This window comes from Amblyomma maculatum, chromosome 1, assembly GCF_055883805.1.
Source record: "Amblyomma maculatum isolate TAMU_Amacu chromosome 1, ASM5588380v1, whole genome shotgun sequence".
Classification (NCBI taxonomy): domain Eukaryota; kingdom Metazoa; phylum Arthropoda; class Arachnida; order Ixodida; family Ixodidae; genus Amblyomma; species Amblyomma maculatum.
In genome coordinates, this window is record NC_139344.1 from 192,781,188 (window position 1) to 192,807,433 (window position 26,246).

At 43.1% G+C, this 26,246-nt stretch overlaps 2 protein-coding genes and 1 pseudogene across 4 annotated transcripts in view; 2 read left to right on the forward strand and 1 right to left on the reverse strand.

The window, feature by feature from the left end:
• The first annotated feature begins 1,281 nt into the window (after positions 1 to 1,281).
• LOC146205286 (solute carrier family 25 member 44) lies at positions 1,282 to 3,730 on the forward strand. Its single transcript, XM_084589946.1, has one exon. The coding sequence runs from the start codon at positions 1,617 to 1,619 to the stop codon at positions 2,565 to 2,567; it is 951 nt and encodes a 316-aa protein (XP_084446072.1). The 5' UTR covers positions 1,282 to 1,616; the 3' UTR covers positions 2,568 to 3,730.
• A 144-nt stretch (positions 3,731 to 3,874) lies between these two features.
• The window catches only part of RecQ4 (RecQ4 helicase), a 50,571-nt gene continuing 28,199 nt past the window's right edge, over positions 3,875 to 26,246 (reverse strand). For all 3 annotated transcript variants that reach the window (XM_084589944.1, XM_084589943.1, XM_084589945.1), the window contains 11 exons: positions 16,392 to 16,574; positions 15,201 to 15,357; positions 15,000 to 15,098; positions 14,752 to 14,927; positions 12,565 to 12,690; positions 12,388 to 12,472; positions 12,167 to 12,297; positions 7,081 to 7,249; positions 6,815 to 7,001; positions 5,716 to 5,857; positions 3,875 to 4,433 (listed from right to left, as the gene is read on the reverse strand). In XM_084589944.1, the coding sequence (XP_084446070.1) occupies positions 4,203 to 4,433; positions 5,716 to 5,857; positions 6,815 to 7,001; positions 7,081 to 7,249; positions 12,167 to 12,297; positions 12,388 to 12,472; positions 12,565 to 12,690; positions 14,752 to 14,927; positions 15,000 to 15,098; positions 15,201 to 15,357; positions 16,392 to 16,574 (1,686 nt within the window). In that variant the 3' untranslated portion in view covers positions 3,875 to 4,202. The remainder of the gene's footprint in view (positions 4,434 to 5,715; positions 5,858 to 6,814; positions 7,002 to 7,080; positions 7,250 to 12,166; positions 12,298 to 12,387; positions 12,473 to 12,564; positions 12,691 to 14,751; positions 14,928 to 14,999; positions 15,099 to 15,200; positions 15,358 to 16,391; positions 16,575 to 26,246) is intronic.
• LOC146205288 (polycomb protein Suz12-like) lies at positions 19,915 to 21,917 on the forward strand (annotated as a pseudogene).

Below are 26,246 nucleotides of genomic sequence, written 5' to 3' on the forward strand. Positions count from 1 at the left end.
GATACGGAGAAACGAGATACGCTTGATGGAGCCTTACAGGGGTAAGTCTGTTTCAAATTAGCAACTCACACTTTTAAGAGCGCTCATCTCTCCGATTTCGTCTTTCTGTTCCTCACTATCCCTTTCTTTCCGTCGCCCCAGTTCAGGGGCATCTGCAGCTGACTATATTGATAGGAGCTGATAACTAGGCTGGCAAACATCATTTTACTTCCTTTTTTTTATTACTTTATAATGAATAACCATGCAGTTTCTACAACTACAACTACTACTACTGCTGCTGCTGCTACTACTACTACTACTACTACTACTACTACTACTACTACTACTACTACTACTACTACTACTACTACTACTACTACTACTACTACTACTTTCACAGCTTTTAAATATAGATTGCATTCGAAGTGACGCACACGTGTTTTTTCATAGCCTTATTCAATGCACTAGCTCGTCGACTTTTACCAACCGGTCGGTGAACGTGTCTGAATGAGCCGTGGCCGACGTGGTCCCGACTCATACACTCATAGGCTCACTGTGATGTTTGAAAACTCATTTGAAATATTTCGTTTCCACGTAGTACTTATTCGTATGTATTGTATATATCTTTGTAACAACGTCTTATACAATAATATTGTAATTAAGACACTCTATGCTATTGTTCTCGCTTTATGCTTACAATATCCACAGTTGCCTCCCAGAAAACTGAACTTGCTCCTAGCTCTGTCCCTCTTCTCGCCTTTCATACCGCACAGCGTGACGTGGGTCAAGCATGTGTCCACAACGTGGTCTACAATGAGTGAGAGTGGTCCCTAGGCCTCTTTTTCTCTCCATCGTCACTCAAGTTACCTAATACACTTTATCCAAGTAGGTCAACCCATCGATGATCAGATCAGTGGGCCAACGTAACAACCTAACGCAACTTAACCCGTCCTAATTAGAGCTGTAGATGCAAAGCTGTTTTTCCACGATTTTGCAGTTTCGGTTTTAATTACAAAACTGAAAGTAAACAAAAACTAATTGTTTAAAACGTTGCACAAAATGTTATGAAATTAATTTTGTTCAAAAAAAAAATACTTTATTAGCAAAGTTTAGATGTTTGTAATGCCTTATTTATTTTTAATTAAATATATTTATATTCACTGTAAATATTTTGATGAACTTACTGAATAAAAAGGTGCATATTTTTGTAGGCACTGGTTTTTTTATGACTCCAGTTCTACTAAGAGAGATTATTTATTTGGAACACTGTTAGTTTTGCTGGTAGTTGCCGCTAAATGTGCTGCGAGCGCTCAAGTACCTGTGTGTGGTGAGCGTTCGATCGTACGATCAGCGGTGACTGCGGATGTGTTGGATGAAATGGTGTGGAGTCGTATTCTGTAACACGTTGCGGACAATGCAAGTTATTTCAATTACTTTTCTAGACCAGCCACTATTGTAAAGATGAATGCCTTCCGCACGCGTCATATTGAACTAGCTACCTCGGCATGCTCCTGTTATAAGTGTTGCGTGGACCGCGTGCAGTGCAATGTCGAAGAGCGGACGACGTGAACATTCGTTTATTTATTGCACGCATTTGTACTTAAGGGAAACGGAAGATTTCCTGCGCCTCTGCGAATATGGAAGATCCCGAAATTCTTACTATAGAATGGGAAATGATGGACAAATCCCGATTCTTCATGTTTAGTATGATCAACTCGTTCACCTTGCGCTGTCTAGTGTACCCTCTGACGGTCATCAAAACACGACTGCAAGTCCAAAAACCGGGAAAGCTTTATACCGGCACATTTGACGCTTGCTCAAAGATTCTGCGCTACGAAGGCTTTGGAGGTCTATACAGAGGCTTTTGGATCAACACAATTCAAATGTTCTCCGGCATCGGCTACATTTTCACGTACGAAAAAGTACGGGACATGCTGTCTAGGCACGCCGACATTCATGATCGACGGCTAAAAGGCCTCATTGGTGGTGGCTGCAGCTCTCTTGTGAGTCAAACTATCATCACCCCTTTCGACGTCGTTTCCCAGCACATGATGGTTTTGGGCCGATCGAGCAAAAGCGGCGGTGTCGTCATGAACCCACTAAACATTAGCGTCGACCAGAGGAAGAAGCACCTCATCTTCGCAGCCATCGTGCGCGAGTTGTACCGGAGAGACGGCTTCAGCGGTTTTTATCGGGGCTACTTTGCATCGCTGCTGGCTTACGTGCCAGGCAGCGCACTGTGGTGGATGTTCTACCCGGTCTACTCTGACGGGCTGCGGCGCGTCCTGCCTGGCTGGACACCTCAAATGTTTGTGCAGTGTATGGCCGGCCCTATGAGCGGTGTCACTGTCTGCTTCATCACCAACCCGATGGACGTGGTGCGTGCCCGTATCCAGGTGCAGCGTATGAACTCGGTCATGCAAACCTTTTGGCAGCTGTGGACGGAGGAGCGTATGCGCATGTTCCAGATCGGTTTGTCAGCGCGAGTCATGCAGAGCTTGATCAGTTCGTTTCTGTTGGCTTTAGGCTACGAGACACTCAAGCGGTGGAGCGTACACGAAGAGTACAAGGACAAGATTCGGTGGTAGTTTTCGCGAGCCCGAAAGAAAACATTTTGTTCATTTCCCACAGGGCTCTGATTGAGTTTTTTTCCTGTTCGTACTAGTATTTTATTTCTGAGCTAAAGTACCGTAGCACAGATTTATTTCTTGTATAAAAGATGATAGAAGAAATAACAGCCTAATGTGGAGAGAGCTTCATTTTCTCACATTGTGCCTCACAGTGCAGTGCTGGCAAAAAGCATTAGATGCTTCTTTTAGACTGCATCAATGTTTGTTTGATGTTGATTCTAGTTCGATGCTTACGTTAAATATATATGAGAAATGTACGTTTAGATCTTTTATGTTATGTGAATACAAAGTGATTTTGTTTACAAAGAATTGTTTTGTTCAAGTTTTTAACTGTGAAGACTATCATGCCTCTTAGTTGAATTTAGCACAGCAACACATCCATGTGCAATAAACAAAAATTTATGAAAGGCCATTGAATTGATGTATCTTGCTAGTCTAAAACATCATGAAGAGCATTTATCAGTATAATAAGCAATCTTGTTACTTTTTCTGTGCTAGTCACTTTCAGCACTGCATCTACGACAGTCTACTTGTGAGCAAACACTCCCATGAGCAGAAGTCATGCTGATGGAAGTATTAGCTCACGTAAGCAGATTTTCGTGTCACACTTTCTTCTGTGTGGTAAGCAGACTGAAGTTAGCATTACTTCATTCTGCATCTTTGACATGTTAATATGAGTGTTTCATGTTTAAAGAGTTGGAAATGGTGTTAAATCTTTGCATTGTAGATTTAAATAGATTTCAGTGACATTTATTATGGGGCTGCCACCTCTGTTTACATCTTTAATGGCTGGTGTAGGAGTTGGTTAGCAGAACCAGCAGCAAATAAGGGATGTGAACAAGTATTTTATTCAGCTTTTATTAGTCCCTCTGTGAAATTTCAATGCGACAGTGTTAAAGGTTTCATTCTGCAGAAATTCCAGCATTAGCGTAGTCTGCGTTTTGGGCGAAAAATCACTGGAATGGCTGAGGCAGGTGGTAGTTGTCAGATGACATAAGGACTGACTTGTTGATGAGCTGTGTCATGTAACGGTACCACATGCTGCCACAAAGTTGAGAGGAGCTGCCAACTGGGGTTGCTCACTTGAGGTGGGAGGGTGGGATCGGAATCAACCTTCCAGTGCTCGTGGATGCCGAGTCAGGCAGGCTACTCCTAGACCATGCAGGCACTTTCGTACAGATTTGTTATGTACTGGGCTTATATCTATATCGGTTGGCCGCTTACGACGTAGCTGGACAATGTGGTGGCTTGGGACTGTATGCTAGTAAGCATGTGTGAATTATTACAGGCACAAGTTAAGGTAATTAAGCGAGCAGGAACTACACGTATGAGAATGAGGAACCCCAAGGAAAGCCACACACAGGCGCCATTAGCACTATCACGTCATGCTCTTAAAGGTGAAGCTTCAGTGTCCCCCATAATTTTGTCTAAAAGTGCTCCAGTTGTGAAGACTTTACATGGCCATTAACAGCTCCACAGGAGCCATGTGTTATTAAAAATACTTCATTATAAGAAGAATACAGCTCGTCTCGAAAGTGTGAAATTGACTTCTAACGTAAAGCTTGAAGTATGTCAGTAGGTTGAAGTTTGATGCTAGGAGCGTAGTAAGAGAAGTTCCTTGTTGGCAGTGTTGAGTATTGTGTTGAAGTCTATATCTAAAAAGCTTCTCCAGAATCGACGCACTCTTCCCCACACTTTTGCTGGGAAGCATGGGCTTTCTATACCATGAAATATTCGTGCCACAGCCCGGCCATTGAATGTATGGTCACTGTGTTGCATCACAAGGCTTCGAATCTCCTGCCGAAGGCTGCCCAGACATTGCTCCTGTTGAAAAAGAGAAAAGGAGAGAATGACGCTGCTTAAACGCTGCTTTAACAAATGTACAGGTTTTTAATGCAGCAACAATGTGATACTTTGACCCTAGTGATGCAATGTAATGTGTATCACTTCTTACATTTGGCTTGTCACCTTGTATTCAGTGCTCGTCATCTATGGTAGCAACAAAGTGCAGTGTACTGTCAGCAGCTAAAGTTTGCGGGAACTCCAGCGCATGGCAGAGCGACGAAAAACTGCATTGCTGTGCCATCTGCCACAATTGCGCCCAATGAAGAGGATAACAGATATTGCTTCTGAAGCATTCTATGCGCATGCCTGTGCTTCCTTTGCTATCAAGCATGTCTCGGTGCTTGCTTCCCCGGGATACGCTTTCGACGCTCGTTGCTGCCGCTGAATCGCTCTGTCACTATCGCTGCACAGAACGAACTCCTTTCATCATGCTTGCCAAGGTAGACCGGCGGTGAATGTCACGCAGCACCTCAGTTGCTTACGCGAACCTGATAAGCGCGTCACAGGGCACCAAGCGGCGAGACATGCTTGATGGCGAAAAACGGACAGGCATGCGCAAAACCTTTTTCGGACGCAACTTCCTTTACCCTCGTCATAGGGCTCAATTGCGGCAGATGGCTCAGTAATGTAGTTTTCCGTCGCTCTGCCACACGCTGGAGATCCCGCAAACTTTTGCGACTGACAGTGCCTCACAAGGAGAAGAATTCTGACAATGTGTTTTCTCAAATTATAACACACTAGCATAAGAGTTGCAGAGCTACGCAGGATTCAAAACTGACTATAGGCCTCTTTGGTGGACTGTACCAATGCCTGGCAATACTAATGACTGTAACATGAATTGTGGTGCTGCAGTACTACTTTCTTGCATTAAATTGCCTCATACTGCAACCATCAAAATTGATCAAGATTTATAATCTGCTATGTCTTGTCCTTTCCAGTAAGAAAACTAACTGCTATGTGTTTTACAACCGTTCCAGCATTTAATAGTTGATATGAGCTGATTATTTACTAGGACTGTATATGCAAAAATTTAAATTTGCAAATAAAACTAGCAACAACATCAGCATTGCAGAAACATTTTGCTGCTGTTATCCTTGTGGCTGCCATTTCTATTTTCCATTTTCTTCTGGCACTGCAATAAACATAACTGAGGTGGTGTATTGTCATGCATAATGGCCAAAACCTGTTTGTAATTAGTGCATTTAAGGTGGCAAACAAAACTGCTCTGCTAGAACAATGCAGGGGTCTTGGCACTACTTACAGTTAACATGGGCTCCTCATTGTCCTTGTCCTGAAGGTCTGGCTTTTCTTCAAAATAGTCTTGAATAAGCTTCTTAAGTGCATTGCTTCTTTCTGTGCTAGCATTCTCACCAGCACATTCTCCACATTCTTGGCTGGATACGCTATTGGACAAAAGAGGGTCATCTTATTGCCCCTTGCATGTCGTAAGTGTGACACAGAAGTAAGTAACAAACTGGAGGGGCTCTGGAACACTACTAGAGTTGCATTCAGACTATACATAAATGTTTCTAGAGTGACATTTCAGATTTAAATGACTACTGTCTCTACACACATTAAATTTAAAAATTAAATGTCCTATGCCACTGTCAGCAAAAGTTTTGTTGTGAAATGAATTACGTGTGCCAGCTTTCAGTGAAAGACAAAAGAAAAAGTTCCCCTGATACGAACCCAAGCAACACTTGTATCAACCAAAATACTCGAGTATTGACCATCAGCACCATTTTACCATAAATGACTTAGCTGATAGGATTATGCACTTGTTAATCTTGTACTTATTTTACACTGTTCACACCTGAACGATAGGTCTGTTTATTCTCATGTTGGGAGGTGGTTCGCACAAATTAGTATGTACTTGAATGTCCTAAGCAATGCATATTTGGTGTGCATCCTCCCTTTATTTCTATGTATGGGTTCGAGGCACGCTGCACTTCTGTGACAAAGTTGTAAAACATATTATTGTACCTTTGACACTAGTGATGCATGATAGCTCTGATAGTCAGTCATAGATAACTGCTTTACACCTCCGTGTGAAACAATTCTGAAGGGGTTGCTGTGACTTAGTTTCAAAGATAAGATCTAGCAGAAGTCTGTGAAAACAAGCATTATTCCAGCAAAGAGTTCATAACTGATGCTTCAATTTTATAGCACAACTCTTCTTACCTCTGTGCCTAACAGTATACTATTAACTATTTAACTTACATGCTTTCTGTCACATTTGTCCCAGTTAGTGTGTATGCTAATGCTGACAGTGAAGCAGTTTTCAATACTGAAAAGAGTCGAAACAATAATGTCGAAAACCCGGTAGCCATGCACTGGAATGGGACTGCAAGTTATGCTACCTCTGAAAAGCCTTGTGCACTTTTCTTAGACGAGCAAGATCCATCTTCTCCTGCTTTTGCGCTCTTTCATTCAGGTAGACAAGCAACTCATCACAGTCTTCTTCAGTGAGGCTTGATGAGACATTCAGGTGAAAGGCAAGGTCGGAAAACTCAACGATAACTCCTGTCTTGCGTGAATGTCCTGTGGCTATGTGTACAGGAAGAAAGGAACATAGCAACACTTAGCATGTGCCACGGCATGACATTGGTTGTCGTTTTTGGCTCACCATGAAGCATGGAGTTGTCCCATTCAAGCCTTTTCAGATCGCTTTTGACCAGCTTAGAGTCCCAGCCCATGTGTGCAGCCACGTCAACAACAGCAAATGATAACGTGTTGGTGCACTCCTCTTCGTTGTTCTTTTTCTGGAGTGCCATGGCAGCTGCTACCACTGCATTCTGAAATTAGTGATCGGTATTTGCTTTGTTACAAAGTTAACTAAGCTAAAAACAAGCATTTCTAAGCTCTCTCTCACATGATTATCGCAGATCATAATAGATGAAAATGTATTCTTAGGATTACATTGACACCACTAATGCAAAAACCACAAGAAAAAAAAAATCAAGCACTATGTTCCCTTGTATAACTGCACAGCAGTGAAATACAGTGTGGTAAGAAAACAGAAGTAATAAACACAAAGAAGCCACCTCACCTAAAAGCCTGTAGGTCAGGATGGGTTGTACATACAAAGCAACCAGTGCTACTGCTGATGAGGAGCCATTGCATGAAAATGTAGCATGTATCATGTGTTGTTCCAGCACTCAGTATCCCATCAAAAACTCAAAAACAATTTTTTTTTAGTGCACCTGTGGAACAGCTTTTACTTATATGGGTCCCTGGAACTATTGCTACTTTCTGATGACTGTAGTAACTTGTTACTCTCTCTTATTACACAAATAATTCCGAGTAAAAATAGTAATAACCTTAAGGAATAAACACACAAAAAAAGCAGTGGGTAATTTAGTTGTAGATCTGCTGTTAGGCTTGTTTTCTTCCTGGTTGCATACGGAGCATAAGTTTCAAGGCAGTACAAGCAAACGCTTTAACATTGTGCACTTTAGTACGCACATACCAAGGCTGCTTGATTACACCCAGCTGTACATGGGTGCGTTGAGAAATAATGGATGCTAGGAATGAAATTGCTTGTTTGCATCAGCATTTTAAAAGCCCACCCAAAAAATGTGATCAAGGTTAGTGTGTACAGAGCTATTGCACCGAGTAGCCTTGAAGCTCCAAAAAACTATGTCCTTCACCTGTACCAAATGATCCAGAAATAAACCGAGCTGTAGCTGTTTATGCTAAATGTATGCTCGTAAGTGGGAAAATAGAGAAACTATAGTACACATGCTCATCAAGACAAAGAAATGTATACCATTTGCCAAAAATTTGAAGCCTAAGGGTTTGGTTCTCAGCCACACCGAGTAGCTTGTAATGCATTCCGGCCTGACGATACTGTGGATCTTCGGGGCATGAACATTTGAGCGCAGTGGGGCTATGCAGAGGCCCAAGGACTTATAGGTCTTGAACTCCTCTCTTTTTTTCTAATAAAGTTTTTCTGCCCACTGTTACAATTCTCCTAGTGGTCAGGATAATTTTGTCCCTGTCCACTCCCATAAGTAGGACTTCCACAGATGCTGCAGGAACCCCAATATACAGATCAGAACCAAACCCTTCAACTTTTGACTAACAGTACAAGATGAAGGTTGTGTTGTGCATTGTGTTGGGTTTAATGGCACATAATAAGCAACTGAGGCTATCATACGCCAAAGCATGTGGTTAAAGAAAAACGTAAAAACAAAGGAAACAAAACAGTGCAAAACAGATCATTAACAAACTTGCATGCACACACTTTCTGAACCTCTAAAGGCAAATACATTTAGTACCTCAATGTATTTGCCTTTAGAGGTTAGAAAATTTTGCTTTTTGCTAATGCTGCTGACTTTACAGACAAGTTTGACATGATTCGAAGAAAAGAAGCTACTGACTAGTTTTTGGGCTATTTGTTCAACAAGCGAAGTGACAATGCTTGGACATGTCGATGTTGCTTATACCTTGAAAGAAGCTTAAGATAAGGGATCGAGGTGTATGGCTGGAAGTGCAGAAGTTTCACTGTGAAGTCTTAGTGTGCATGAGGAAATCCATAAGGTGTTTTTAATATTGATACTGTTCCATTAAGAGGAGCTGTATGCCAACTACATGGCATGCACTTTTAACGGAATTACTCAGTGTACTGCCAGTGCACACCACTAATCACAGCTCAAATTTAAAAAAAAAAAAGAAGAAAAAAAGATCAGTGTACTTGCATATGGAGACATTGGTGACCCTTCCTAATCATTCTGCAAAGCAAATTATGTCCTAGATACATTTTGCTTCATCTGCTTTTTTGAACTTTCAAGACAGTTCACCACTGCCTCTCTGCTCAGCTGCACGGCACCTGGTGTTAGTGAGGGTGCTGTTAAGCGCTACAGAAATGCATGGCACTTAATCACAGCCTACATGTCCAGAGGAAGCCCTGCTAGTCCAAGCTGAACTATAGCAGAAGCAATCATGAATGAAAAGAACAAGTGAAGTGGGGCAGCTGGGCGTGCCTGCTCATTGGACGCTCCCAAGTTACAGGGGCGGGCATGGGCCGAGTTGAGGGGGGAGAGGAGGAGCATGATTTTCGATCACCCATATGTTCGGCACTAATGACGCTAGGTAAAAAATTTTTGCGTTGCGGAGAGGATTGATGGAATACCTATCACTCATGCGCATTTTATAATTTCAGTAAATAGCTTTTCATGGGCCCTTTAATTGTCCTACAACTGTTCATATTCTATGTCATCATACATATGGGATGGGACTGGCACCCTGTGGATGACATCCGGGTGCACTCATACGGTGGCCTACCAGCTTGTGCACTCCATCATCTAGCCATTGATAGTACAGCAGACACAGTTTCAGTGCTTCACCAACAGACAGTGGGAACTACCAAATATCAGGCTAGGCACATTACAACTTATCTCCTCCATCTTATACCTATTCAGCTTGCCCAACTTAATACACTCAGTGCCAACATAACAGAAACAGAGCTTCCAAACTGTCTCTTCAACTTCAAAATTTGAGGACACTTCATCCATGGTCGTACTGTCAGCTTACTGACAACTGTTCCATTGTTTCCCTGCCAACATCAACCGCACATCTTGCCCAAGGGCACATAATATATACTGATGCACCACACATAGTACAACGGAGAGTTACCATTTACTATCCCTCCCATCCTCATCCTAACCCTCGCACAAAATATGTCATGAACATGTGCACCCCTTGGAACTTCTGGCAGTGGAACATTCACTATAGTTCACCTTTGCACCAGCTCTTTGACTGCCCTTAAGGCTGTTTGTAGTATATTTTAATTTGCACAATCGATTCATCAATTCTGCACAAAGTACATATGGGCATGCACTTGATTCACACGGACACTACAACACACTTTGAAGTATCAGATGACTTGCCACCTTCTCCTCTTTTCATAAGATCTGTTTTTGTTCCATTTCCACGTAAAACACAATCCCTTTATATGATGCTTGCACGGACCAACAGAAATCATTACTATATCAGTGTCTTTACTACATCAGTTGATGATGGCATGTCTCCGAGAATGCTGTCAGCTAATATGACAACTTCTTTTGTCTGTTGATTTCGTTTGTATATATTTGCAGACAGGAGGGCGCAGTATCTGTCTCACTCTCAGTGGACATCTACACTTATCTGAGCTACATAAGTCATCGGCTTGAAATCCTGTCACAAACAAACCTCCAACTGGACTAGAAGATTGATGCTAAATAGGAAGCGAAATGGCATGACACTGCCTTGAACGCTGCATAGAGAACGGTTATGTTACAGTTTTGGTACGAAATCACGTGTCTTCACTGACACCGTTCTTCTCAATTCTGGGTTACAGCGACGGCGTTTTGAATGAACAAGCTGTACAATTTTTGCGTAAAACACAAAGCATAGTAGGTGAGCACAGCATTAGTAATGGTTGCAGCACTGGTGGATATATGTTACCTCCTGTGCAGTAGAAATGGCAGTAGAAATGACGACAGGAGTGGGAAAGCTTTACCATCATTAAGAAGCAATTTTAATTTGACGCAGACGGCCGTCAGTGAATCCTACTAGTTAGACGATTCCACAAAAGTGGGCCTTCATAATTCACACATTTTTTAGCTTTCATGAAATGTGTTTTGCAACTTTTAATGCTGTTTCCAGAGTGTGTTTATATGAGCTTAACTTGACTACTGACCATTTTGTTTTTCTGCCTTTTGTGGTTAGTGAAGAAAGTATTAAAAAATGACAGTTTTAACAGCACCATTCTATGAAAGTAGCTTCAATTAGAAAGTCTGACAGCATTCAAGAAAATATCTAAATGTTTTCTACATGCTCCTGACAGTGCCTACGCTGAAGCAGTACAATACAGTAGGCACCTGCATATGTCAATAGTAACTGCAGCTGCTCATCTAAGAACACAGCTGCAACAGACATTTATTAGCGCTGCCAAATGCAGGGTGTTCACGTTGGATAAATGCGCTTCAGACTCGTAGCAAAGCTTATTCTTCGCTGTTAGGAAAATAAGACATTCAAAGGAACAACAGATGTTTAAAAATTGAATTTAACGGTGTCGCCATAATGCAAAAATTTTAAATAGACGTTTAAAAATTAAGCTTAATGGTGTTGCCATAATGCAAAAATGTTTAATTTAATGTGTAATTGCACTAACAACAATTGCAAAATCTTCATTAATAAAACAGTAACAGTGTTTCTATTTGTATAATAGAAATGCCATATAGAGAGCAGGTATCATATATGACCAAGAATGCCAGCCACATTCCTATAGCGATGGATATTTCCTTGAGTAGGCAAAATTCGGCGATTAAACGCTTTGTTCACAAGAGGCAGATTCTTTAGTGAAAGACGCAGAACTTAGCTAGTGTTGAAAAGGTGCTTCCCTGCTACTCAGTGTTGAAGGGATGTTTTGGAGAGAAGGGCAGAAAGCGAAGCATGCAGACAATAATGATAAAAAAAAATGGTGCCATTAAAGTGAAGTTTATGCACAACAAAGGAAAATGCAGCTAAGTGAAAGTTAGTGAACTAATCCAATGTGCTGCAGCTGGGCAGACAAAAAGTTTAGTGTATGGCACTTATCAATGAATATGCGAAGCTGCTTTTAACAACTGATGCCATGAAGTTGGTTGTGCACTGATTAGGACAAGATGCAGAAATGCAAAATAATGTGTGATCATCACTTGCCCAATGCCCACCTTCCAATGGCTTACCTTTGATGCAACAGATCTCAGTTGCTGTGGCCCGCCATAGCACTTGATAGTGCAAGTTGCATATACTTTGTTCAGCAACTGCACCACTTTACGGGGGTGGAATTCCAGAAAGCATAACAGCGTAAGTATATCTTTGAGGTAGCAGAAGGGAAAAAAAAGAAGCAATGTCATACAAGCCCATACACAGCTGCTTGCTGAAATTTCTAAAAAATATGTCTTACTCTCTTCTTTCATGTCTAACTCTTCCACTGTAGCTTCTATTGGAATAGCAATCTCATACATGGGCCTCATGTCGAATCTGGTGCTCTAAAGAAAGGGCATGAAGTCCAAGAATCACACACACACACACACACACAAAAAAAGAAAGTAAATGACAAAGTAGAAAGTTTTGAACATACACTGTTGTCCTCAGCATTTTTGCACCTCATAAGTGGAGCAAAAACTTTCTTTAGCAGCTTTCGAATGACATGCCGATCCACTGAGTTAGCATATATGTGGCGTTTCAGTTCATTGTGATCTTTTTTCTGAAACGGAAAAAAATTTGCAGGATTTCAACTAAGACTAAACCAAGTTAGACGTGCGCAAGCACAGTTTAATTCAATTTAGCTGTTGGATTTTTTTTTGTTTGCTCTAGGTTTCGACTTGGTTATGCTCTGGGATATACACACATTAGGTAAAGTGTTAATGGTTACGGCGTTTTCTCTCTCGTTCTAACTTGGCCCTCCGAATATGGCGCGCTTTTTCAGCCGAGATGGTAGAAGGACTCGGCTCAGTCGCCGTCCTGGCGTGGCATGACGCGCCGTAGCAATTGCACTGTGTGCCTATGCAGGCAACCATGTCACGCAGCAAGCAGCTATTTTGCTTATTTTTATTTTTTATCCCACTAATTTACCATGAATTATTACTTTATTATAATCTGTTATTAATTACCATCATCACTATTTACCATTTTACATACCCTACTAATGCTTTCATTAGTAACTGCTTTACAGGAAAGAAAAGGTACAGTATCTGTCACGCATGTCCTCGGGGCCCAGTTAGACCTTGTGAAATAGTGAATTTGCACTAAAATATCCTGATGTGAGGCATGCTATACATACTAATCTTACTAATCTCTTTGTTCGCACGTGATACAGCTATAAATGTTCAGACATCTGTCATGGAAGCTAAGAAGGCGCAGGCTCTCTAAACTATCAAATCCTGAAGGGTAGTAAACTGCCAAGCACAGAACAGAACATCTTAGCACAGTATTTATTCTACGAAGCTTACAATGGCATCTTTTAGAAAAGTGGCCCAATAGAAACTGCAGCTGCTCACTATAAGACAAGTTGGAAGTGACACACAATAAAGATAGCTATACTTGGGAACAACGTTTCTGGCAATGCAGCGGAAGCTGTGGAGCCAAAACATGCCCTCTCTTCCTACATTTACTAGTTTACTCTCATATCATGATACATTGTTGATATTCATTATTTAAGGCATATTCATAACATACCTGATGGAAGTCAAGGAAAAAACTGCTTTCTTAATTATAATAAATTTGTTCTGCACGTTCACTTACAAGAAGCCTCTGCTGATGGCAACAGCTGCCTCAGCAATGAAATTAGCATGCCAGGTGGCCACGCCAGCCAGGCACACCATCGCGTGCCCAAACTATTTGGTAGAATGATAAAGTTAAGGAGCTCTGCCCCTGTAGCCTTCCCTTCATTACCAAGAAAAGATTGTCCCTGAGTATAACAGCTAGGATTCTCACTAGACAGTTATCTTTAAGGCATTCTCTATGGTTAAGGCCCCTAATTTCTCATGACTTCATAAAAATCAGATATTAGCCTTTTTCACAGAATCTGTTAATGGCTTCATTATATTTTTAATGATTTACATGTTTTGGACATCTGTAGAAAGAAATGAATGATAGGAATTTGATTTTTGCAATGGCAGGTAGAACTTGATAGCGAGTGAAGTTCTGCCAATACCTTGACATGCTTGCTTTGCCATTCACTCAAACAAGCTAGCACATGAAGTGCCGCTGCTCCGGCAATTTACACACCTGTGAAGAGTCATGATACTGGCATATGTCAAGAGCATTATTAGTGTATTTGTCTGAATATAGCAATAGTTTTTTCCTTAAGTCACCTGTTTCACTTCGTGCTATATTTGGACTTAAATTTTTTGTTGTTCTTTGAGATGCCTTTAGCAAGCTCACCAACCAGTCTTGTGAAATATGAGACTAGCTACCGAAGCGAAGCACTTGGAATATAGAGATGAGCAAGAGTTGCTAAAAATATGTTAAGAACACAGCAGAGCCACCGAGAAAGAACAGAAAGCAGTGAAAGAGCAGCGTGAAAGGTCGCATGTTTTAATGCAAGGAAGGCACAGACACGCAACATAACATGGCAGATTATTTGCTCCTAATTTCATAGAATTTCCCTTCAGAGAAGACTAGAGGCTTTAATTACGATACTTTGTCACTTTAAAACACCGTCATTACCTGGGTGGGCAGAGCTGTGCTCGTTCAGCTGCTCCTCATGATCACGAATAAATAACCAAGAACATGAATGAGTAATAAATAAACGGGGGGCACGAACCTCATGCTCTAAAAACAGGTGGCAGTGTGATGTCCGACCATCTCTTCCAGCACGCCCAGTTTCCTGGACATAGTTTTCGAAGCTCTTTGGCATGTTGTAATGAATGACAGCTCTAATGTCCGCTTTGTCGATTCCCATGCCAAATGCAACTGTTGCTACGACTACGCGAAGCTTGCCTGCAAATAAAACAGGTATTTACTATTAATTCAATGCCATGCCGTATTTCACAATAGTGAGCGGAGCTTTACCAGTCATAAACTTTTTCTGAACTGAGCGCCGTCTGAATGGTGTCATTCCTGCATGGTAGGCCTCTGCGTCCCACGCCAGGTAGGATCGTCTGTTTTTGGCTGCAGGAAAAAAAAAAATGCTAGGTGATGCTTTAGAAAATACTGAGCAGCATACAGTGACCCAATATTAAATATGCTACTGGTTACTTTTATTTTTCTTACCCTTGCCAGTAGCCTCCTTGTCAACCTCCTTTGCAAGATGCTGTAAACTAGTTCGAATGAGTGAAGCCAGCCGCTCTGTCTCGTCCCTTCGTGTGCAGTAAATTATGATGCTTTCACAGCTTCCAAACCTTGTCCCCTTTAGAAGCTCAATAAGAGCCTGCATGAAGGTAAAAGAAAAAGGTAGTGGGACAGTGTTAGAGCAAAAAACTCTTTAAACTCCTGGACTACACATGCACTTCTATGAAAGTCAAGGGTAAGTAGGAGCACACAGTAACTTTTGTCATTCAATGCTGCAGATGAATTTAAGTGGATCAGAAGGTTTCTGAAATATAAGTACACCTGAAAAGGAAATGATATTGCAATATTATCATGCACACAAACACTAAATTTATGTGGCAAAACACTGTATATTTTCCTTTTTCATTTCACTATGCTTTTTAGAACATAGAGTGACACAAAGTTTACTTCGTTAATGCCAGCTGTTTTTTTTTTTATGATGCATGAAAAAATGTAACTTAACTGTTTCAATGCAGTGTTAATTGTTTCCAAGATGTTGCAACAGCCTGGGCAAGTCACGTTTGGTAACACAATGAAGAATAAGACAAGAAAGCTTTTTAGTACAACATATCCACACATATTTTATGCTGTTATTATCACAGAAGCAAGGTGAGACTTTCATTGAGAGTCTTTTCTACAGAAATCACCTTATCACTTAAGCATGCAGGGAAGGGTGCGCAAAGAATTATTTTTTTCTCTATATAAACATGTAGCATGTGAGTCAGCCATTTTATTACTAGTAAATCTTTAACCAGAGGAGGGTTTAGATGCTTCTATGAAAAAAAATATCAAGAAAACCTCCATTTTTCAGTGCAGATCATAGAAATGCATTTCAGACATAGAACCGCCCTACCCAGCTGTTCCTTCCAAAAGTCAGCCATAAATCCATCCCTTTCTGTAACAAGTAACAATGAAAAAGATATTTCAAGTAAATAGAGGGCATCACACAATCCATTATGGGGTACCTTTGCTAAAAATGTGTTTAAAGTGTTCTTCAGTTTTTCTGAGGCCCAACAAAAAAACAAAAAATCAAAACAAAACATGGTCTTGGCAGTGGTGCAAAGGATAAATATACAGTGGAAGCAATGATAGCTTTAAATACATGCACGAGATTACCAAATGTGCAATACCCACCTCATCACGGTACTGGTCTTCTGAAACTGATAAAATCAGGTTCTCTCGCACTGATGGTGTTCCAATGATGCCTGCAGTGATGTCGGCAATCTGCAAGTGTTCTGCGATGCTTAAACACGTGCTCTTTGTGGCAGTTGCTGTCAGTGCAAGGATGCAGCGAACCTTCAGCTGTGTCGTCAGGACCTGTACAAATGACCCTCGCTGACATTTTCTTTCCGCAATAAGTTTTGCAGCGCATATGTCATTAATTTAGTAGACCAAACACTAGTCAAAGCGCCAAAGAAAACATGTGGCCAAATGCAAAAATCTGACTCCTGTTCATTTGCTTCTCACTATGGCACTTTATAGTGGTGCAATCTGATATTTTCTCCGTTAGCCTTGCCTTTCAAGTAACTTAAATTTTTCTGAAATGTAATTCTATTTAAAATTTTAACACAAACATTTATTCATGATAATGGCTCATCTTAAGCCACAAAAGATCAGTACGACTATAAGAATCTGCAGCAGCATGTAGCAGCGTAGTGCCATCTAAACTCTAAAGCAAAAAAGCACAGAATGGCATCCAGTTTGTAATGTGAAACATCATTAGGCAACTTGTAGTCGTGAAGAAATGCAGGCACTGAAGTTGATATATACATAAGAATATATATATATATCTTAGTTGACGCTTTAACCACTAGGCTTGGTGAAACAGGTGACACAGTGAAGAACATTGGAGAAACCTATACAGACATCTAGATATGTAGCACAAGATACAGGAAAGGCGTCCCAGTTAACTTATATAGTACTAGCCCGAGAAAAAAAAAAAAAAAAAAAATTAGGCGGACCTTAGGACCGCCGACATAAAAGAATGCGAAAGCACTTTCGCGCGATGAGCTGTCACGATTGTTCCAACCACAGAGTAGGATAAGACAGGAGCGCCGACTCTGGCGAGCTGCAATGCATTTGGCATAGGCCGATTTTGCTACGGTGTCCGGCGCTCAGCTTCGCACTGTACTCTACCCCCTCTACTTTTTCTCGCCGAAGCAGCTTTGGTCACGCTTTCCTCCTCTCTCTATCCTCGTTGCAGAGAGAGAGAGAGAAATTGGTGCGCCACCTCTCGACAGTGTTGCGGAACGGAATGTCCCAGAGCTCGATCCAGGCGATTGCGCAAGCATCGCGTACAACAGGCGGAGAGCAGATGGAGTGGTAGCTTTGCGCGTTGTCTGATAGCCGGAAAACGCACAAGTGGAATCGTTGTCATCATTGTGCGTATGCCAACCTGTATCTTTTTTAAAAATAAAACTTTCATATCATTATTATTTTGTCGTCTGCGCATTAGCTTGAGAATGGGTCGACAGGAGCATGCATACGACAAACCACGCAGCGAGATCACAAGTACACAGACGGTGCAGCATACAGCACGGCAGACGTTGAAGGAACGCATACTACGCACTGTTTTCTTTTTTTATATGCGGATGGTAGGGTAGGCGATGAAGTGTTTTGTCGTTGGCTGTATTTCAGGGTACAGCAAAGGAAACGAAAAACTCCCCTTGTTTCGGCCGAGAATTAACTCAGAAGCACAGGGTGTGGCGCGGCATATCAAGGATGAATTTCTTTCCCTAAAATACTACAGCAACTATATATATATATATAAAGAAAATGTATTACTGGATGAAGAAAAACGGGCTCACCTAGGGCGCAATTCCCACTGTATTTCAGCAAAATCAAGAACCCAAAGTTGTTGTGCGCTCAGCATCAGGGGGAAAATTTGAAATGATGCTTGTAGTGCACAGAACAATATTAGTCTATTAAAGTGTCTTAGTTACCCGCTGTTCTTGTATGATGGGTGAACGTCAGTGCACATTGCAGTGGCCGGTTTCTTTTTTTGGAAGAAATAAACTTCTAAAATATTCGAAGTAGCTTTCAGCGATGGCTTTGCACGCATGTTTGATGGCGTGTATGCGTGTTTACATGGCCAAAAAAACTGCTCACTATTTTGTTGCAAGATTTACAATCAGTCATTTACAACCATACCAAGTTGTTCGCTCCGCAGTGGACTATCTTTCTGCCACCGATGCTACACCTACAAAGTTAAGTTGCAGAAATTTAATAAACACGTAGATTATGCGTGCGCTGTGTGATGTGTCCCATGTCCGTATCATTTTTCTAATCGTAATTCTCACAACACTATCATCCGCAGGACTCAAGAGGAAACACAGAGACGTGAAACGCGCTGTTTGCATGGGGATCTTCGAAGGAGTCAGTGGGACGCAGCAGGTGAGCTGTATGAAGCAGGTGAGCGCAACGCGACTGAGAGAGATATGCCAACGATGAGGCAGGCAACAGACGGCACCTCCATGCAGCTAGAAGATGCAGACAACGCGATTTCAAGGGATTTATTTCCGCAGCGATGCAGGCAATACGCAATTAAGTGCAGCGACAGGAAGCAGACAACAGACGCGGCGGCAGTACGGAACCGCCGGAGCGGTGGCGCAGTGGCAACATGCTTCAATAGCGTCAGTAGTCGGTGATAGGGTGTATCGATGCGCACGCCCTCCTCGAGGCACACTAGTCGGTGATAGAGTTACTATATGTCGTGACAAATACTAGTGCCGTTTATCGGATCCGCCACCAAGCCGTGACGCCTGCTCTCCACGATTCCTGTAGAGCATGGAGGGCTGTGGAGCATGACGCCATGTGACCCGTTAGTGCCATGTCCTCTGTACTCTTTCCACTTCCCTGACAGCACCCTCTCCACTCATCCTATTCTCTCGGCGCTCGCTGCGCTTTCTGATGTCAGCGCACATTAAAGATCCTCAGGTGGTCGAAATTACTCCAGAGACCTCCACTACGGCACCTCTTTCTCTCTATCCCCTTTCACTCCCACCTTCCTCCCTTCCCTTACGGGACAGCTACAGCGCCTTTGGCCCCGCCGCGGTGGTACAGTGGTAGGATGCCCGACCACTGTGCCAGAGTTTCCGGGTTCGACCCCGACTGCCAGCGGCTGCTTTTCTGTGGAGGCGAAAAGAAGAGGCGTCCAAGGTTCGGAGGTGGTCGAAATCACTCCGTAGCCCTCCACTACGGCCTCCCTCACCCCTTTCCACTTTCACTCCCACCTTCCCCTTATGGCGCGGTTCAGGTTCCACAGAACAAGTGTGACAGATACTGCACCTTTCCTTTCCAACGAACCAATTATTATTATTCCTTCCTGTGGATCAATTAAAACGAGTCGCTAGATAAGTTATCATGTGATTCTAAGGGCTGTAACCTGTTGACGTACCCCCCGTCAGGCTGCAAGCTCTTTCATTTATTTAGTCTTTGAGTATAGATGGCGCCACAGTGCTAATTAGCTCCTTAATTAACATTGTCACCTATCATCATCACGCAAACAAAAGCGGTAACTGGCAGAGGTACAGTGCGTGGCACATTCCTAGGCACCGTAGCAGAGTGCATTGTGGTCAGCGACTGAACTACGAACTAGGACGGACTCGCAATGCTGCCTAAAAAGAACAATCCCGTTGCCAGCACAAGAACATCCACAATGCTCAGAAAGTTGCGCAAGGAACAGCGTGATCTCAAGAAGCTCTTTCGTCAGGTCTTCGAGAAGCCGACACAAATGTACAGGTATCTACAATCACGGCATGAATCATCGCCAGTGTTTCTTCACAGGACATTAACATACATGGGCCATCGCATGTCGAGGAACCATAAGAATAGGAAAAATTTCAAAGTGGACAGCCTGCTGCAATGAGTCCAAGCACAACAAGATCCGCCATCATTTAGGGCCTCTAGCCAGATGACGCTCACGTTCACGGGATTCTACGACCGGTCACCAGAGGGACATGGTCACAGTAGAAGCTGTCATTTTGAAGATTTGGAACAAAAATGAATTGCAGCTGACGCATCCTCCGTTCAAAAGCCGCGTGCCAGTGGGAAGCTGCGAGGTGCCTCACAATCCGGAGGGTACCACGAACACGAGCAGTGCCTTGAAAACCCGCACGACGATCATCACAGTGCCTGGCAATAGCTTCTGCGTGAACGAGACGGGTCTCGTGCGGTCGCACGTGCTGCTACTGAGGGTGGCTGCCGGAGATAAGACCAACGATAGTGAACTTGATGAACCACCATTCAAAAAGACTCTGCACGACGGGTGTAATCACCCGGCCTCTGGTGGTGGCATCGCCTCAGCGGGGATTCGCCCCTATGTGGGAGAGATGAGTGTGTATGAGCAGCAGAGGCGCCTTCTCACTGAGGGTGACCACGAGCTGGTGTTAAGGCCTTGGAAACCAAAGGCAGCTCCCCCTGCCCGAGTAGCTTCCTGGGAAAGTCCCGAGAACGCCAAGGTCGTGCCATTAATGGAGGCTTTTGAGAAGTGTTCCAAAGTGGCATTCCGGCTGGCCTGGGGCACAGCTGAGAGCTCTAGGGAGGTTGCCGCAAACCACGCTCAGAAGGCTTGGCCTGTCCTATCTCCTTTGGATCTGAATGTGGCTGAACTCTGGCACAAGAACACGCATAACATGCGCAATAGAGATATATAGGTATGCCAGCAGCAGTAGAAATAGGGCAATGCACAAGAGGTGCACGAGCAACCCGGGAAAGCTGGGAGCCAGCAGCAGCAGCAACAGCAGCAAAGCAATGGACAAGGGCGCACGAGAGTTCTGGGACAGCGGAAAGCCAGCAGAAAGGCGATGGACAAGCAGTGCCCGAGAGCTCTGGTAAAGCGGGAAGCCAGCAAGAGCAGTAGAAAAAGCTGGCTCAGCACACGCGGGTGGCATACCAGTTTGTATTCCAGCGGAATATGCTACTGCGCACAAAGGCACGCAACGACCTGTGCTGCCCCTGGTGCCTGTTGCAGTGCTGCCTGCTGCCTGCCCTCCTCAAGCACCTCAAGTGCTGCCATGAACGCTTCACGTTCTTGTACGTGCCTCATCCCAAGGGGGCATGCATTCAAGTCTCAATCAATGAATATTACAACAAATCGCATGCTGGTGATCTCCAGGAGGAATTTCACCTGCAGGTGGGCTACACCTTTGGACAGACAGGCCCAGCCCGGCGCACACTCGTCACTGACGTCATGGTCTGCAGACCCAAGAGAACCCCCTCAGCATTTTGGAGTTCGTGGAGCAAGGTGAGCCAGACATTGAGCAGCCCTACATCCCAGGACACAGCAGGGTGTACTACCACTCCACTGGTATACCAATCAGACCACAGCAGGCCGACTATGACAGTGAATCCGAGAACTATCCAGAGTAGCGACGCATCCACAACCAGATGATGATTGATGACTTCGGTGATGTCAATGAAGGAGAGAAGGAGCTCATGAAGTTGTGGAACTCTTACACCATGAAACATAACGTCATTGGCGACTGCCATGTTCCTCGAGCCTGCAACGTGTTCGTAGAGGAGCAAGGGAAAGAGCTGATATGACGCAACCTATACAACAACTTCGTCCTGCACATGAACAATTATTTGCCTGGTCAATCAGACACCTATGACACCTTTCGGAAACTAGAGACATTCTTCCCTGTCAAGGACACCCATTAGCACCAGCAAGTTTTATAGACATAACAATGATTTGGCTGGTAGCAAGTAGGGAAGAAGCAGTGCAGCATATGACGAGTTTTCCATCAAGAGCTGAATTCAGTGCAACAGTGTCCAGATTAGCAGGAACGCCTCTGTCCTGGAAATCTGGTTAGCGAGAAAGGGATTAGGGAATTGATTAATTGACCAAAAATGACAATGATGTGCATACATGTGGAGAATCTGATTTGTGAAAAGGTGAAATGCAGTGTACCAAACCTTCAAGTGTGTATTAAATTGAGTTCAAGCATACATAAAAGTGGTCTGACTGTCTTGAAATTCCAGAAGTTGCTATTGTCCATCTCTGCCATGAGAGTTTTGGCAGCACTCCTGCCCCTTGAGTCAGATGCATATTAGAATGCACCAGAGGTTTTGCTACCCGCAATGTAATGCTACCTACACAGAGGTTGCACCTGCTGTGCAGGTAGCATTGTGGCAATATCCATAGGAGGCTTTTCCAATATGCAAGATCTATCACAGCTGATGCCAGTTCATAATGTTTTGTCACAGATGGCATAAAAGTCGCAAATTTCAAGAGAGCTGCATCTTGCCATGACCTGTGACCTTATTATTGCAGAATCATCTGTTTTACAGGTTGGCAACATCTCACATGGCCAGACTTGAGAAATATGGCTGTTCTAAGAAATGTTATGCATAGGCATAGGCTTACTTGGGCAACAAATGCTAGAAGTAGCCTTTTGATTAGAGATCGAGTATCACTGGGACCATTTTTTTTTTTTTTTTGAGTGGTTGCGTGATGCCTTTTTGCTTTTTGCTTTCATGGTGCCTTGCCCTGTATATTTCACACAGTTGCATTTGCATTCATGCTTACTTAAGATTTTAATATAGGATGGTTCAGTATTATCTCGAAGATCCAGCAGCTGTTTTAATTTTTATTAAAATAGCTGCTACTTTTAACATAATATAAATAGCTATATAATAATAATATGAGTAATACTATGAATAGCATATTTTACAGAATTTAATAGAATGTAATATGAATAGGCTACTTTTGCTACTGAACTGAATACAAATTTAGTATTTGTGTGGTTGCCTGCTACTTGGGTAAATAAATACTCGTATAAAATAATATATTCATGAGAAATAGCGAAGCGCTAGTGGGGCACTTTATAAGTCGTGAAGTTAAAGCTGTAGCCTTTGATCTTCACTAGGGGGATATGCAACATGAAATCGATAGTTTATTGTGTTATACGAATACTAAAATTATCATTTGCAACTGATGATGACAGCAAAATAGTGCCAGATCCTACGAGAAGGACAAGAGCTTGAGCCACGGTTTGCGATTTTTGGCTTGAAGGCAATGCAAGATTCGCTAAACCTTGCTAACTGCTATTGTATTGCCTAGTCTGAAGGCCGCATCTATGAGCAATGAAAATGCCACCACAATGACTGGACTGTGTTATTGTGCTGAACCTTCCTTCCTACACAAACTGATAGCAACAGTGTGCTGCGCGGCATTGGAGTGGGCCTTGCTTTTGGATTTTGAAACAATGATTGAAACTCTGTAGTGCACCACCCCATACCAATTATTAGAATACTTGAGAATAGATTCGTCTTGCTTCAACTAACTTTGGACATGCACTATTTGATCCATTTAGCAAGCTGAATAGAAGAATATTCAATTCACTATAGTAAACCTTCGAATATTCACACATCCCTAATTTTATGTGACCAGAATGGAACTGGTGACTCAGAATGTGGCATCATGCATTTGTCTTTTGTAATGCAAGAAGACTAGATTGAAGCGTAAATATAAGTGCCCCTTGCGATTCTGTAAGCCTATATTTTGAAGTAGTTCACATTGTAGCCCATGGATGGAGTTGCCCAAATTTATATGTAGGCGGCAACATATAAATGTCTTGTGCTGTTTGTTTTGAGAGATTTTGTTTTCTGGAGTAATCTATGCATTGAGTAGGACAACTGCTGAACTTCTCAGTGCAAAAAACTTAACAGAACAGTAATGGTAGGGACTTAATCATGGCTTGGACCTAGCGATGCGAGTGAAAGCTCTGTTAATTTTGCATGGTTTAGGAAGGTTGTGCATGGTGTGACAATTTGAATTAGGAGTGCACTAAAGCTTCGTCTTAAGAGTACATGCAATTGCACCTTCAACACTGCTTTTTCATTCCGTGATTATTTAAAAATATTTGTGTTTAAGTTGGTTTTTAGGACAAGGAAGATGCAGTATTAATTCACGTTTTGGTGGGCACATGCACATAATTAGTTCAAGGTCATTCAAAACCAGCGATGTGATATTTGAAGTTGCATTCCGAGTAGTAGAGCTTACGCTTTAAGAGGAAAGAATGGGTGTATGTCATAATAAACATCGTTCGAACATCGAACAACATTTATTTTGCAACTGAGCTAAAGATAAAGAGGCGCACCAGTCGCAGGGCATCGAAGCGCGCAGTGCGCCACTCCGCAACAGCTGCGTATCTGCTGGTTGACCTCATGAGATCTTTGAAGACGCGGAACCTTCAGCACAGAACGATATAACTGGAGAAAACAAATGGCACCAGCAGCAGATTGTGCTGATCCGCCGATCACCAAAGCGTGGGATGGAGAGAAGCAAGCGTGCAAAACGCGTGGCTGTCCGGCATTCCGAGATTGACGTCACATCTACCTATTCCCCAGTTTCGGCGCCCGGCCCCCGCCGCTCCAGGCAGGGACGAGGACGTGACTGTGGTGCGTTTTAACAAGCGATTTCTGTTTTTCTTATCGATAGAGCTGAAAAAAAATTGACACACATGATTAACGAAACCCCTTCTTTCCAACCAGCGAATTTCTGTTAGTGCCTATTGACACTGCAAACAGGACACTGATTGCTATAAAACACATGGTGATCTGGACTCGACGGTAGCCAGAAATGACAAGTCTAGCCTGTCCTGAGTCCAGTACAGGGTTAAAGGTAAACACGTTCACTGCGTAGCCCCTTATCATAGTATTGATCTCTGTGCGTTGTGGTCCACCGGTGGGTCACCCGACGCTTTCCGCGGGTGCGGCGTAACACACCGGTGGGGTACACTTATGAGGCCGTTTCTTCCGCCTGATGAAAGAGGGCTGTACTGCCATTTTCAGTCGCAGTTTGCGCGCGCTACTTCAATCATGTATGCTAGCGCAGAAAATCATCAAGTGGTTCATTTGGCCCGTGCATTTCCAGGAAGTTGCTTCCTCTGGGGCCGCATTTTATAAGAATCTATTGCCCTTTTCCACTCTGTTTCACGTGACGCAATTAAGCCTGACAGACGATCGACCAATCACAGAAATGAAAAGCAGCAGATACCTGCGTTGACGATAGCCTTCGCCATTCGTTGTGTGCTGTGGTTCAATATTGGCTGCAAGGTGCGTCCAATAGCGAGGTCCGGTCGCCAATGAGCCAATAGTCAGGTCGCTTCCCACGAACGTTTGAATAGCACGGCTACGTCATCGAACAAAAATGACCTGATGTAAAGAACCAAATAGATCATGGATCCTTGTAGCATACGGCACCTGGAGAATTTATCGAGTCATTTATTACCGCGACTCTGCTCGCTTCGTCCCCAATGAACATGACTGAAGCAAGTTCTCAAGGATGTCTGAAAAACGGCGCCCTTTCTGTCGACAAAATTTCTGCTTTATGTAATTAGATCGCGGCCAAGAGTTTCGGTTGTTCTGGTCCGAACAAGTGCCAGAGGCGCTTGTTGCTCTCGCGCCCTCGATTCTTCTTTCTTTTACTGGGCATGCACGAGTTTCCACAATAAAGAGTTTGCGTTTTGAAGCCTTTGCCTGCTACGTTTACTACACACCGACCAGCTCCTCTTTGTGGGCAACGCCACGTGACCCTGCGTTTCAGCATTCACTAAGCACCAAGACACAAGAATTAGACCTCAAACTCGACAGTTTATTGAAATATTTCCAGAATAATTTTCCGAAGAAAAAAAAAAAAACAGTTCAAGTCACAGCCTTTGCAACTAAACGTCTTACGTGCCACCAGCTCACGATGTCTAAAACGCAGTCTATGTTCAGGAGTTCTACTCGTGCAGAAGATTGAAACATGGCAAACACATAAATGGGCTTCCCTCGCAATTTGCGCAGAATGTAACAACTTTCTTCGCCATTACCCTTGCCTGCTCTGGGCTTCTGCGAGCTCTCAGCGATGCGTAGCATCCAGTACATCTCCTTCGGACAGACCGTGCAGGTCCATCGGCCTGTTCCAGCGTATGGGCACGCTTTGTTCCGCGTGTCCTTTCGGTCTCAATCTTAGCTGTGACGAAAAGTGCGCGTGCCAAGTCC

What these genes read in the sequence shown, in the direction of transcription:
- LOC146205286 (XM_084589946.1), top strand. Translation starts at nt 1,617, where the DNA reads ATGGAAGATCCCGAAATTCTTACTATAGAATGGGAAATGATGGACAAA.